A 14,160-nucleotide genomic window follows, 5' to 3' on the forward strand; every position below is an offset into this window, starting at 1 on the left:
GAAAGGTCTTCCTTTGCCGTTGGTTCACCCTCCAATGGCCGCCGCGGCTGGCGCGCTGCGGCCGGCGCACCGCGCTGATCCGATGGCAGGAGCCAGGAGCCAGGTGCTTTTCCTGGTCTCCCATTATCTTTTTTAAAAAGTTCATGAAAAAATGAAATTAAAAGATAAGTTTCTTCTGGTACAAGCAATTTTGAAATACATACATAATTTTTTCATGATACACACTTTCCATGAATATTTTGAAGACCTCTCATAGGCATAGATAAACATCTTTTAGGGGCCGGCGCCGTGGCTCACTTGGTTAATCCTCCGCCTGTGGCGCCGGCACCCCATATGGGCGCCAGGTTCTAGTCCTGGTTGCTCCTCTTCCAGTCCAGCTCTCTGCTGTGGCCCAGGAGGGCAGTGGAGCATGGCCCAAGTGCTTGGACGCCTGTACCCGCATCGGAGACCAGGGAGAAGCACCTGGCATCTGGCTTCGGATCAGCATAGCTCCGGCCACGGCAGCCATTTGGGGAGTGAACCAACGGAAGGAAGACCTTTCTCTCTGTTTCTCCCTCTCACTGTCTGTAACTCTACCTCTCAAAGAAATAAGTGAAATATTTTTTAAAAAATGGAACAGTCAGGACTCGAACCCATGCCCTATGTGGGATGCCAGCATCATAGGTAGAGGCTTAACCTGCTTTGCCTCAACGCTGTCCCCACACTCATATACTTTAAATTTTTTTGTACTCTATATATTAGCTATCACAAATCAGAGAAAATGTGATATTTGACTTTTGGAGTCAGGCTTATTTATCTTTTCATTCTTTTTTCCATGAACTTTTTGAAGTGCCCTCATTATAAGCATCTCGTGAAATTACATTCTCGGCCTGTGAGTTTCAGGCTGTGCTCAGAAACCCAAAGGCCATGAGGCAGTGCTGGAGATTCTGAGATAATGGAAATATTTTAAAGATTTCTGTTTCAGAAGAATCCAGTTGTCAGTGATATTTGTCTTATACATAGTATAATTTTTACCTCCTAGAAAACATCCTACTTCGATAGGGAATAACATAGCCATCAAAAAGCAAAGGAGGCCTGTTTGCTGATTGAGGCCTCAAAGGCACTATGTGAACCTTGAATCAGGAAATTCAGTAAATAAACTAAGCTGTGAAAGAGAGAGAGAAGAGGGGAAGGGAGAGGAGGAGAGAGGAGGGGAGGGGAGGGGAGACAGATGGAAGGAAGGAGGGAAAAGAAAGAGAAAGAAAGAAGAAGGATGGAAGGAGGGAGGGATGAAGAAAGAAAAATCCAAAGCAAGAGATGTGCTTCCTGGCTTTAATGAACAGTGTCCCTGTGTAGGCTATCAATTGTTAGGTCCATTGGTATACTTGGAGTTCAACTGAATGATCCATTGATGCTCTGGGGAGTAAAGACATTATGTTATTCTGTTTTTATTTGTTTTTCTCTTTTAAACATGCATACAGTATGCAACAGAATGTGATGTTGTGATTCTAATGCAGAGAAGAGGAATGCCTGCTTAGAGCTCTGGAGCCAGACTGCCTGGTCTGAATGCTGCTCTGCCCTTACCATCTCTGTGACCTCGGGTGAAGCCCTCAACCTCACTCTCCCTCAGAGGTGTATTGCCCATATAGGAATTGTTTTTTTCCAGAGTTTCAGTTTTACATATTATAGGCGCACCATGCCTTATTTAAATTGTCCCCAAATTTGGACATGTAAGTTGTTTCTAGTCATTCACTGTTAATAATCGTGAATGGCGTGAGTACATGGAAACTTAAATCTTTCCTACATGTGTATGTGTATCGGTTGGATAGATTCTTAGAGGTAGGATCTCTGGGTCAGAGAGTCATTTCATCTGTTCCTTTGGTGGATCTTGCCAAATTTCTCTTCAAAGAGGTTACACCAATATGCATGCCAATCAACCAGTACACAGTGCCTGTTTCCTTTCATTCTCAAAATAATTTTTTAAAGACATAAGACAAAATATAGGGTAGTCAAATTTCTCACTCTATTTGGGATTCTATAACAAATACGTTATCCTGGGTAATTTGTGAATGACTGAAATGTATTGCTGACAGTTCTGGGAGGCTGGAAGGTCCACGATCAAGGCCCCAGCAGGTGCTGTGAATGGTAAAGTCCTGTTTCTCACAGACAGCATCTTGTTGAGTCTTCCATGATGGAAGGGAAAACAAGCTCCCATGAGCCTCTGATCCCATTCATGACAACTCTGCCCTCATGGCCAACTCACCTCCTGAAGGCCAAAGCCCCACCTCTTAATACTAACACAGTGGGGATAGATACCGACCGATGAATTTTGAAGGGACGCATTCATAATGTAGCACCAAGGAAGGCAATTTTACAGCAATAGCGTTATCAATAGACTAAAAATACATACCTGTGATATGGTAATATACACCTTTCTTCATTAACACATGAAATAACAAAATCTGATGGCATTTAGGAGTGTGTTGAAAAGATACTTCAGCATATCTGCAGTATGTGTAATGTGCTAAGAAGTACACGTGGGTGACAAGCTCACAGATACTACTAATACTATTGTGCCTTGTCTCCACATCCTAATTAGGAAAAAAAATGCTCAATTTGAGGTGACAGTTAGTAAAATAAAGATGTAAATTTTTTCTAGCCAAGTTTTGGAACCTGTCTTGGGGCTAGCTCTTGGCAGTGTCTCTTTACTGCATCAAGTCATCCCCAGGAATTCAAGCTTTGGGGACACTTCTAAAATTCACAGGGCTAGGGGAGAGATGCATGCTTAGCCTAGAGGTTAAGATGTCTGCTTCCCATGCCAGAGTGCCTGGGTTTACTGCCCAGCTTCCTCTCCTAACTCCAGCTGCCTTCTAATTAGCACCTGAGAGACAGAAGTGAGGGCTCGAGTAATTAAGTTTCTGGAAACCTGGATTGAGTTTCCAGCTCCCAACTTCAACCCTGGCTGTTGCAGGCATTTGGGGAATGAACCAGTGAATTGGAGCTCGCTCTCTCTCTCTCTCTCTCTCTCTCCCTCCCTCCCTGTGTGAGTGTGTGTGTGTGTGTGTGTGTGCCCCTCAGATAAGTAAACTTTAAAAAAAAGTTTAATAATTCATTTATTGGAATCAACTTCAGTCTAATCTACTACAAGTTTCAATGGCATTGTCCAATAACAAGAAAAGCCAAGAAAACACAGATAGATAAGGCCATGCTCAAGGAACCCTACAAGACTTGTACAGCCTGGGCTGTTACTTAGAGCAGCTGCATACTCATTCCCTCAACACTTTTGCTCTCCTAACCAACAGGGCTTTGGAAAATATCAAATAAAATGAGAGATTTTGAAAGAGTTATAGGCACTCTATTGATTTAAAGCACCAAGTTAAGCATTAGGAATTAATATTATTATTAACATGAAATGTTAACATTATTATTTCCAGTGCTTAAAATCATTCCCAAATCTGCTGATGAAAGTTGTAGGGTTGTAGTGAGGACCAAAGGATGGCACTCTCAAATCTGAAAACAGAAAAAGTACAGTAGCCTCAGACACAGCTTGAAGCATGGTGATACCTGGGTGGTCCAGCTGTGATTCGCACCTTTCCTCTTCTCTGGGGAATGCTCCAGTGATTAGAGAAGCTGTTAGAATATCCAGAAGCAAGAAGGAAGTAAAAGGCAGAGGTGTCAATTCCACAATCAAAGAACATTGTGTCACTTGAAAAATTGATGACTGGAAACCTTTGGAGTATGGAGGAAAGATTTCAAAATTTGTGACTGTGCATTTTTTTTCTTTAATTTTTTTTGAGCACTGGAGAAATGTTAAATTTCATTAAGTTTTACAGCCAGACTTAATATAGACATAAATCCCTTTAATGTTGGTTTCAGTCAAAAGTGAGCTGAACATTATCGTTAAACCAGTACATGTGGGAGAATTATTTGAGGAAATCAAAATAGGCACAGTTGGGAACAATCAGCCATGACCATATTAGATGTAAGTAGGCGCAATAGCAAAATTCTTTAGGCTGTAATGGACTGGGCTATTGTGCTGCACAGTCTCCATACAGATGAGCTTTGTTCTGGGGCAATATGGTTGTAGTTTGGAAGTCTGTCTCGGGAAGCTCATTTCTCTTTCATTAGTCCATGAACACAGTACAATTTCAGCTAATACTGTTACCCAGCTCTTGGCTGGGTTATTTGGTTAAATGCCTTCAGGGAAAGTAGCAAGCCAGAATAAAGGGACAAATGCAATGTAGTTTCTTGTTCTGAATTCCTGTGTTATGGAATTACATTGGCCATTAATCATCTGCCATGCTGGACTCAGGATGTAAACTCTGTGGATGGAGATGTTATTTACATCTTGTATTATCTGGTGTTTCATAGAAGACTTCTTGTCTCCCTGGACAATTTCTTTGAGGTCTGAGCTTGTATATGACCACAGCTTTAGAGACCTTTGTCTTGTCATGGCTCATAGACAGGCCAGCACACACATAGTCCATTTGTATGCAATTCAGAAGGTGCCCCCTACCAGTGAGTGAACTGCAAAACAGTACCCTCTCTCCTGGCAAATACCTTTTTTTTTAAAGAATTATCTATGTATTTGAAAGGCAGAGGTACAGAGAGAGAGGCAAAGACAGAAAGAGCCATCTTCCATCACTAGTTCACTACCCAGATGGTCACAACAGGAGTCAGGAGCCTCCTCCAGGTCCTCCACGTGGGTGCACAGGCCCAAGTACTTGGGCCATCCTCCACTGCTTCCCCAGGCATATTAGTAGGGAGCTGGATCAGAAGTGGAGCATCTGGGACTCCCATATGAGATGCCAGTGCCACAGGTGGCAGCCTTATGTGCTACATCACAGCACCAGCTCCTTACCAATTATTTTTTAAAATCCTACCCAGGGCAATTGGCTTGGTGAGTCCGGCACAGCCCCCAGTTACTCCCCTTGGGCAGGCAGCCTTGTGCAGTTCACACTGCACAAGAATACATGACAGGCCTGATGACAAAAGCCACTTTCCCAATTTTGTAGTCAGGCCAAAGAGTTTGTCCCTCAATGCTCTCAAAATATCCCTCTAGTCACATCAACGAATACCCTTAATAAATACATTGGCCCACTACAAGAGTCCGGTATTTGTCGGAATGTCAACATAACATCACTTCTAAATCTGAGTGAGGCCGTGTGTGGCAGACATCATGTGTACCTAGTTCACCTGAGCAATCGCCTCTGTATGCCAGAGAGCTGCTGACTGAAAATACCTGCCACACAGGACACTTGTTGGGGGAAAGAGAGAAGAGGACAGGGTTGGTGGCTCCCAGGAGCTGCCTTCAACCAGTGATGGGCGGCAGGGTGAGATGGTAGTGATGGCACCTCCTCCCCACCACAGCAGGATGCACTCCACGGTGCCCCAATAGGCTGAGCCCCAGTTTCTGACTGCAGCAACATGCCTTATAATCCACCATTGATTGGCATAAAGTGCAGGAAGTGTAGGCTTCCAGACAGTGGAATCAAACTAGCTCATTTCAGATTCCTCTTTGGCCATTGCAGCCTCCTAGAAAGAACAGGACATGAGACAGAAAGACAAGGACAAGGGGAGTGGCTGTTGTCACTATCAAAGGGCACATTGGGAGCCCAAAAGGGCCAGAAATAGACTCTTTCCAATAAAAATCCAAACAGCAAATATTTTAGGCTTTGTGGGACTCTGTCACAACCACTTAATTCTGCTATTGTAGTACAAAAGCAGCCATAGACAATCTGTAGCCAAATGAACATGACTTTGTTCCAATAAAACTTTATTTACTAAAACAGGCAGTAAGCCAGATTTGGCCTGCAGGCCATATTTTGTGACCTTTGCAGTAGGTGATCAAAGAAAGAGAAAAACACAAAAGGAGAAGAGGTGGAGAATGCCACACTGAGCTAGGCAGTGTGCTCGACAGCTTTTATCTCTTTGTTCATTTTATTTTCACAGCAACCAAGTAGTTTTTTCATTTGTGTTTTTAAAGATTCATTTATTAATTTATGTGAAAGAGTAGCAGAGAAAAAGGAGAGACAGAGAAAGAGATGTTCCATCCACTGGTTCATATCCCAAATGGTAGCTAGGGCTAAGCCAGACTGAAGCCAAGAACTCCTTCCGGGTCTCCCATGTGGGTCGCAGGAACCTAAGTACTTGGGCCATCTTCCGCTGCCTTCCCAGGCACATTAGCAGGGAGGTGGATGGAAAAGTGGAGCAGCTGGGACTCAAACCGGCTCTCTGATATGGGGTGCTGATGTTGCAAGAGGTGGCTTAACCTGCTGAGCCACAACAGTGGCCCCATAGTCTGCATTATAAAGATAAGGAAACTGTAGTTTCAAAAAAGTCCCAAAGTCAAAAGCAGCCTACTTACAAAACCATACTAACCTGATTGTAAAGCCCCTCTGCCTTCCTCTCCACACAGCCAATCCCTACAGACACATTTGTCTTGTGCAGCCCAGCAAGGGAGTCCCCTGACCACAGAGCCATTAAATGGCAGACTTGGGGTTAGGGATGGCAGTGCCAGGGCCGGGTTCAAGCCCAAGTACCTCAGAAGCTTCTCTGCAAATGTTGAAGCAATGGGCAAGGTTGCTACCAGGTTCAGGGACTGTCAACTGTCACGGATCCTGTGAGACCAGCTCCAGTGTCCCAGGGGTGCTGTCATTCTGTCCCTTGGATGGCCACACAAATGCAGCTGACCTCACATATAACAGGTCAGGGGGTTCCATGAAAATAAGTCATTTTTCCTTTCTTAGCTTAGAGTACATGCAGGCCGTCTGCTTGAAAAGTGCACAGGGAGGGCCAGCATTGTATTGAAGCAGGTTAAGCTGCTTCCCATATTGGAGTGCCAGTTTGAGGCCCAGCTGCTCCACTTCCAATCCAGCTCCCTGCTAATGTGCCTGGGAAAGCAGCAGAAGATGGACGAAGTTCTTGGACCCCTGCACCTATGTGGGAGACCTGGATAGAGTTCTAGGTTCCTGGCTCACCAGCCATTACAACCAATTATGGCATGAACCAGTAGATGGAATATTCCCATCCCCCATCCCATAACTCTGCCTTTCAAATGAATAAATAAATTTTTAAAAAATAAAAGTGCACAGGGCAAACAATGCCAAACTCTTAATTATTGAACTTTCTAGCCTAATAACAAATCTAATTTGCTTTTTATCATTCAAATATTCAGAAATTAAGCTTTAGATATAATAAATATCAGAAGTGATTTTTTTCCTCCCTATGTCCAACTGTTTAAGAGAAAATGAGCCATTATCAGAAGTTTCTTCCAGAAATAACTTCCAGGGAAGCTCTGAGGTCAGTTTGGATTCAACCCAGTCTTCTCACTTTCTATGTAATGGTACAATGATAATTCAAGTTCTTAATGATGACTCTGAATCATCCTGATCCTGAATCATCAAAGATTAAATTATGTTCACTAAACAAAGAGTATTTTCTAAAGCAAGAAAAGACTAATGCATTGTAGAAATTAGTTGGAAAAGTCCAAACAAAAACTAACATCTGGCTTAGCTTAGGATGACAAGAGCTTTAAGTACTGCCTCCCCAAAATGTCCACATAAATGAGCATTGTAGAAAAATCCAGTCTAATTCAAGGCCAGTTTAACTTATTTCCTGAATGTAGAAAGTTTTATGGGGTGGTCACACTGCAATTCAAATCAATAAATGATTCAGTTTGTCTATCAAAGCATAAACACAGCCCTTACACAAAGCTTGCCATCGTTCTTTCTTGCTATAAACCATTTGATTTTTTAGCCAGAAGACATAAAGCCAGGCAAGAAAAACAACTGTTAGCTCTGCTTGATGCTCAGCATAGACTGTTAACTGAGGAATTAAGTATCAGTCACCAAATTCATTGTGAAGACAGAAAAATTATTGTAGTTCCTATTTCAACACCTGGTCTTTTCTTCTTGTTATAAAAGTGCTTGCAGAATCCATGGGTTCTTGGCTACAGGTTCTGCTGTCCAAATTCCCCAACTCCTCCTTGTAACCCCACCAATCATAGGGTGAGCAGTCTTCTCCAGAGTCAGGAATGGGAGCTAATTATGAGCCAGCCAGACAGGCCAGGACAGAAAGCTTTGGAAACCAGTCACTCAAGCAGCAAGCACAAAAGTGCTGACATTTGGTTTTTCTCTAATTGAACTTAATTTCTGTCTGTCAGCCCAATTGTACTGATGATAGAAATTTTATCTTGGTCAGCTGAGATTTTGGCCCCTTCCTTGTCTCCAGAACTGTCCCCCAACCTGCCAAAGAGAAGGTGACAGGGACCTGGTGCCAGTGTTCCATCATCTGCCTACTCTGGCTTCTGCAGCATCCCCTTTCCTTGCTGGCCTCAGTCAGCAGTTCAAGCAGGTCCTCCCTAAACTCTGGATCATTGTTGTGGCCACAGAACTTGCTAGGCCAGCTGGCGGGTGTCCAACACAGTGTCAGCTCGACAACATCAGCTTCCCATGGAATATTCTACGGTGCCCTGCACTGCACTGGGAAGCAGGAAACACAGAGTGTTGCTATTCCAAACCTGTCAGCTGCAGCACCTCACAGAGCCACTTCTGATCTGGGATTCCATGTCCCTGTTGTGCAGTGAGTCCCTGACCTCCCCAAGGCTGGACCTTCCAACAAGCCCCCTGGTATCCCCAGAACACAGCTCAGAAGAAAGGGAGCAATTGGGGCCACTCTGGAGGGCTCCACATGGCTACTTGTGGCAAATTTCCAGTACAAATCCCTTTAGGCCAGAAAATTCTAGTCTGTTCTATGGAGAAACTAACAAGACTAAGCAAAGAGTCTTCCAAATCTGTTACTTAAATGTCAGTGCAACTTGACTTTGAAGCCAAAAGAGAAAATGTTAACCTGTTTCTCTCAATATTCCTACCCTGCTACCTCAGCCGAAGAGTGCTCTTACCTCTGAAGAATTCAGGGAAGATTAGGGGTAACAGAACAAAACTTGGAGAAGGCAGCTAGCTTACTGTTTCAAAATAGTGCCCCTAAAAAGAACTGAAACCCAAATATCTCAAGGGAAGTCAGAAAAAAAAAATGCCCAATCTAAGAGGGTGTGCTACAGACCAAAGCAGTAGACCAAAATCAGAATTAAACTTCAGAAGTGAATGAGGGGCTGGCGCAGTGGTGCAGTAGGTTAATCATCTGCCTGTGGCACCAGAATCCTATATGGGCGCCGGTTCTAGTCCCAGCTACTCCTCTTCCGATCCAGCTCCCTGCTATGGCCTGGGAAAGCTATAGAAGGTGGCCTAAGCACTTGGGCCCCTGCACCCATGTGGGAGACCTGGAAGAAGCTCCTGGCTCCTGGCTACGGATCGACACAACTCTGGCTGTTGCAGCCATTTGGGAGTGAACCCGTGGATAGAAGACCTTTCTGTCTGTCTGTCTCTCTCTGTATAAATCCACCTCTCAAATAAATAAATAAAATCTTTTAAAAAAGTGAATGAAAGGGGCCAACTTGGTGTAGTAGGTTAAGCCTTTGCCTGCAGCACCAGCATCCCATATGGGCACCAATTTGAGTCCTGGCTGTTCCACTTCAATTCCAACTCCGTCTTATTGGCCTGAGAAATCAGTGAAAGATGGCCCAAGTGCTTGGGCCCCTGCACCCACATGGAAGACCTAGAGGAAGCTCCTGGCTCTTGGCTTCAGATCCGCCCAGCTCCAACTGTTGCAGCCATTTGGGGAATGAACCAGCAGATGAAAGACTTTCTCTCGCACGCATGCATGCCTTCTCTCTCTCTCCCTCTCCCTCTCCCTCTCCCTCTCCCTCTCCCTCTCCCTCTCCCTCTCCCTCTCTCCCTCCCTCTGTCTGTAACTCTGCCTCTCAAATAAATAAATATTTTTTTTAAAAAGTCAATGAAAACAACTTGGATATAAGTTTGGAAGGAGGAGAAAAACAATGCACAGGCCAATCTTTATGGCCAGTAGAGACAGAAGATTTGTTCTCTAAGGACCAGGTGATGGGTGGAGACCTGGATTCCAAAACAAAGAATAAACATATTTAAGACTCAAGGCAAAAACGACTGGGCCAAATGTCAAGGTAATTCCTGCCAAAATACATTTATTTAAATAATTTAGTATTATAATTCTGGTCATTACAACTACTGTGATGATCAGCCCCTTGTCATCCAACAAATCAAAACAAAAATTAATGAAACTGATCCATGGACTCTGAAAAACATGAAGCCATTAATACATTAGGTTTGTCAGCTAAAGTGTCTTAGCTCATGATGGAGCACAGTGCCTGAAAATGTCTCAGGGCCTGTGGAATCAAGAAATGCCAGAGTTAGACTGCGCAACTCACTCAGTGTTTTCTCACCCAGTGTGTACTGTAGACCAGGAAGCTCTCTGGAGTCTTTATTTCAGACCCCAAAAACAAGGAGGAAAAGAAAGACATACAGAAAGGGGAGCTTCCAAGAGATTGGCATCCCTGAGCCAGCAGAGAAGGCAGTGGCCCAGATGGGGTGGGTCATTGCTCATCACAGACACAAACAAAAGGCAGACCAGCTGAACATCTAAATAAAAAATAAATAATGGACATGAGGGGCTGGCACTGTGGTGTGATAGGCTAAGCCTATGCCTGTGGGGCTGGCATCCCATATGGGCGCTGCTGAGTGTCCTGGCTGCTGCTCTTCCAGCCAGTTCTCTGCTTATGACCTGGGAAAGCAGTGGGAAATGGCCCAAGTCCTTGGGCCCCTGCACCCACATGGAAGACCCAAAAGAAGCTCCTGGCTCCTGGCTTCAGATCGGCACAACTCCGGCCGTTGTAGCCATCTGGGGAGTAAACCTGCGGATGAAGACCTCTCTTTTGCCTTTCCCTCTCTCTCTCTCTGTCTCTTAACTCTGCCTCTTAAATAAATAAATAAATGTTTTTTAAAAATATTAGGGGAGATGAGCAGATGGATGAAAGGGACAGTAAAAGTTACACTCAGAGGATCCCTTGGCAGAGACGGAGGTTGTCTGGATTTTCAGGGCTGATGCACAGAAGTGGGGAGGCAGCAGGAGCCTGGCCTTTCTGCTGGCAGAGTGAGCCTGTCTGCCCTGAAAGGCAGATTCGTGAAGGAAATGGCAGGGGGAGGGGCCGGAACACCCTCATGGTTTGTGATTGTGGCTCTCAGCGTAACACCTTGGGAGAAAGAGGTAAGAGGAGAAAGTAAAGACAGTATAAAGGCCGGCACTGTGGCTTAGCGGGTAAAGCCACTGCCTGCAGTGCTGGCATCCCATGTGGGCACTGGTGTGAGTCCTGGCTGCTCCACTTCCAATCCAGCTCTCTGCTATGGTCTGGGAAAGCAGTAGAAAATGGTCCAAGTCCTTGGGCCCCTGTACCCAAATGGTAGACCTGAACAAAGCTCCTGGCATCTAGTTTTGGATAACTCAGCTCTGGCTGTTGAGCCATTTGGGGAGTGAACTAGCAGAAAATCAGATGGGGCAAAGATGTAACCAGTAAGGAGAAAGAGAACTGCTTTGTGCCAATCTGAGGTAGGGAGCTGCAAGTGAGCCTCCTGTAAAAAGCAGGAAAACTCTAGGGGCTGTCTCACTGCTGACATGAGAACGAGAACTTTCTTGCCATGAGTCCAACAAGGGACCAAAACAGCTTACCATGAGCCCCGGATTCTTGGGAGAAACCTGCCAACCCACAAGGCCTACCCCAGCTTCAGAAGGAAGACTGTCCTGAAGAGCACTGAGCTCAGACTTGCCCAGTGCTTGACATAGGAGAGGACGAGGAAGCCTGGGAAAGGGTAGTGCAGGAGAATGGACAGCTCCAGGGACACTCAGCTCTGTCACAGTCTTACAAGGGCCGACCCAGCACAGACCATTAACACAGCACTCCTGGGAGGGACCGTAATCTTCCCTTTACCAGGCCCGTGGCTTGACTGACCCAATGCTATATGTTGTGTTTTTCAGAATGCAGAAGCAAGTTATGACTTCAGCAGCAATGACCCCTATCCTTACCCTCGATACACAGATGACTGGTTTAACAGGTAACCGAATTTTTTAAGAATCTGACTTAAGCTTTAATGTTTTGTTGTTTTGTTTAAGACTTGACTGTCACCAGCAAAATCATCCCAATGCTTCTCTGTGGTTTTTTTTCTCTTTTAAATGACTCCATTCTCTAAGTTCTCAGATTTTTTTTAATAGTACAGTGCTTTTTAGGATTATCTTTTAACAATTTTGTTCAGTTGAACTAGGAATTATATTCCACTTTATTAAAGATAAAAGAAAGTAGAAATAAGAAATCCTTTCTCAACCTACCACAAGATGATTAAAAAAATGCTGATTTTGTTTGATACAGTTATTGCAGAGATTTCTGTCCCCTGGGTCTGCATCTGTGTTTGAAAAAGTATTTCCAGCCAGCGCCGCGGCTCACTAGGCTAATCCTCCGCCTGCAGTGCCAGTACTCCGGGTTCTAGTCCTGGTTGGGGTGCCGGTTCTGTCCCGGTTGCTCCTCTTCCAGTCCAGCTCTCTGCTGTGGCCCGGGAAGGCAGTGGAGGATGGCCCAAGTGCTTGGGCCCTGCACCCGCATGGGAGACCGGGAGGAAGCGCCTGGCTCCTGGCTTCGGATTGGCACAGCACGCCGGCCGTGGCAGCCATTTGGGGGTGAACCAACAGAAGGAAGACCTTTCTCTCTGTCTCTCTCTCTAACTCTGCATGTCAAAAAAAAAAAAAGAAAGAAAGAAAGAAAGAAAGAAAGAAAGAAAGAAAGAAAGAAAGAAAGAAAGAAAGAGTATTTTCTCCATACACTCACAACAGCCTATATAAGGCTCTTTCAACAAAAAAATAGTGCAACTGGCAGAGGTTTCAAGTGTTGTTTGGGATAAAGTTCACATCGTGTAAAACTACTGTGGGGAGCAACTCGGACTAGACTAAGTTACTGGAATTAAGACTTATTCTATGCATCTGCTCTCCCACAATATGGCGCTGGGAGAGGAGGCAACAGCTTCTACCCAGCTGCCTCTCACCAACTTGACAAGCTGCAGGAGCTGTTCCTGATTGGAGGAGAGCAGCATACTCGGCGTGTGGGTAGCAGAGTTGGGATTGGTGGAAGAGGACTATAAAGGAGGAGAGAGACAATATGCACCGGGAACATCTAAGAGGTACACCTGAGCAGCCCCCGAGAGAGCCGGCCAGCGGTATGCCGCATCCCCTGCGGAAGTGGGGAAAGTGGCCAGGGGGAACTGCCCTTCCACGGAGGTGGAAGGGACAGTAGCCAACCCGGGAAGAACCAGCAGCAAACCCGGGGAGGGCCGAGCAGACAAAAGAACAACGCAGGGTCCTGTGTCATTCCTCCACAAAGAGGGGGAGCGACATAATGGTGCCGTGACTCGGATATGAAGCCTAGGCAGGGTTTAGTGTCATTCCTCCATGAAGAGGGGGAGCGACATAATGGTGCCGTGACTCGGATAGGAAACTTAGGAGGGAAGAAACGGGAAGAAGTGGGAAAATACCGGAGAGAGAGACTAGCAAAGAGCCTAGGGAAAGCCGGATGGAAAATGTGCCAGAAGAAGCTATCGAAAGCCTAGGCATAGACTTGGATATGGACTGTGGGAAAGAAGTTAGGATTGAAAGCGAAAGTGAAAGCTTTCATAGACTCGGATGCGGACTATGGCGGGGAAGCTAGGAGATTGAAAGCGAAAGTGAAACCTGGAGGAGGCGGGGAAGCTAGGAGATTGAAAGCGAAAGTGAAACCTGGAGGAGGCTTGGACTCGGATGCGGACTATGGGGAGAGGCCAGGAGAAATGAGAGGAGAATATTGTTGGAAGAAAAGTTAGGAAACATACCGGGTAGAGAAAAATGTTAGGGAAATTGAAGCCGCGAGTGCAGGCCGAGGCGGAGACGTAAGCCAGCTTGGAATTCTTCAAGTCAGCCCGGGGAGCAAAAGGCGAACATCTGGAACCAGAGGCAGAGACGTGGGCCGCCAGGTTGGAATTCGCCAGGTTAGTCCAGGGAACTTAGATTGAATACCAGTGGCGGAAACGTGAGCTGGGGCTGTGTGACTCGCGGAAGCTGCCGCGTGCAGAGAGAGCACGGGGCGTGAATAGATAGGGAACGCGGGGCTGGCGCGAGGCTGTGGTGCGGGCGTGAAGGGCGTGGAGACCGCGGAGTGTGCGCGCGAAGCCGAGCCGCGCAGAGCCGGGAGCCCGCCGCAGGGCGGGTACCGGGAAGCCGTGCAGATGAGAGAAGCGC

At 45.8% G+C, this 14,160-nt stretch overlaps 1 protein-coding gene across 1 annotated transcript in view; it reads left to right on the forward strand.

Moving 5' to 3' along the window:
- Positions 1 to 14,160, forward strand: part of PCSK2 (proprotein convertase subtilisin/kexin type 2) — a 317,876-nt gene that overhangs the window by 242,189 nt on the left and 61,527 nt on the right. The window contains exon 6 of the mRNA XM_002710961.6: positions 11,881 to 11,957. Coding sequence (XP_002711007.1) covers positions 11,881 to 11,957 — 77 coding nt within the window. The remainder of the gene's footprint in view (positions 1 to 11,880; positions 11,958 to 14,160) is intronic.

The sequence above is a fragment of the Oryctolagus cuniculus genome, chromosome 11 (assembly GCF_051225735.1).
Source record: "Oryctolagus cuniculus isolate XC-2025 breed Fujian yellow rabbit chromosome 11, ASM5122573v1, whole genome shotgun sequence".
NCBI lineage: Eukaryota > Metazoa > Chordata > Mammalia > Lagomorpha > Leporidae > Oryctolagus > Oryctolagus cuniculus.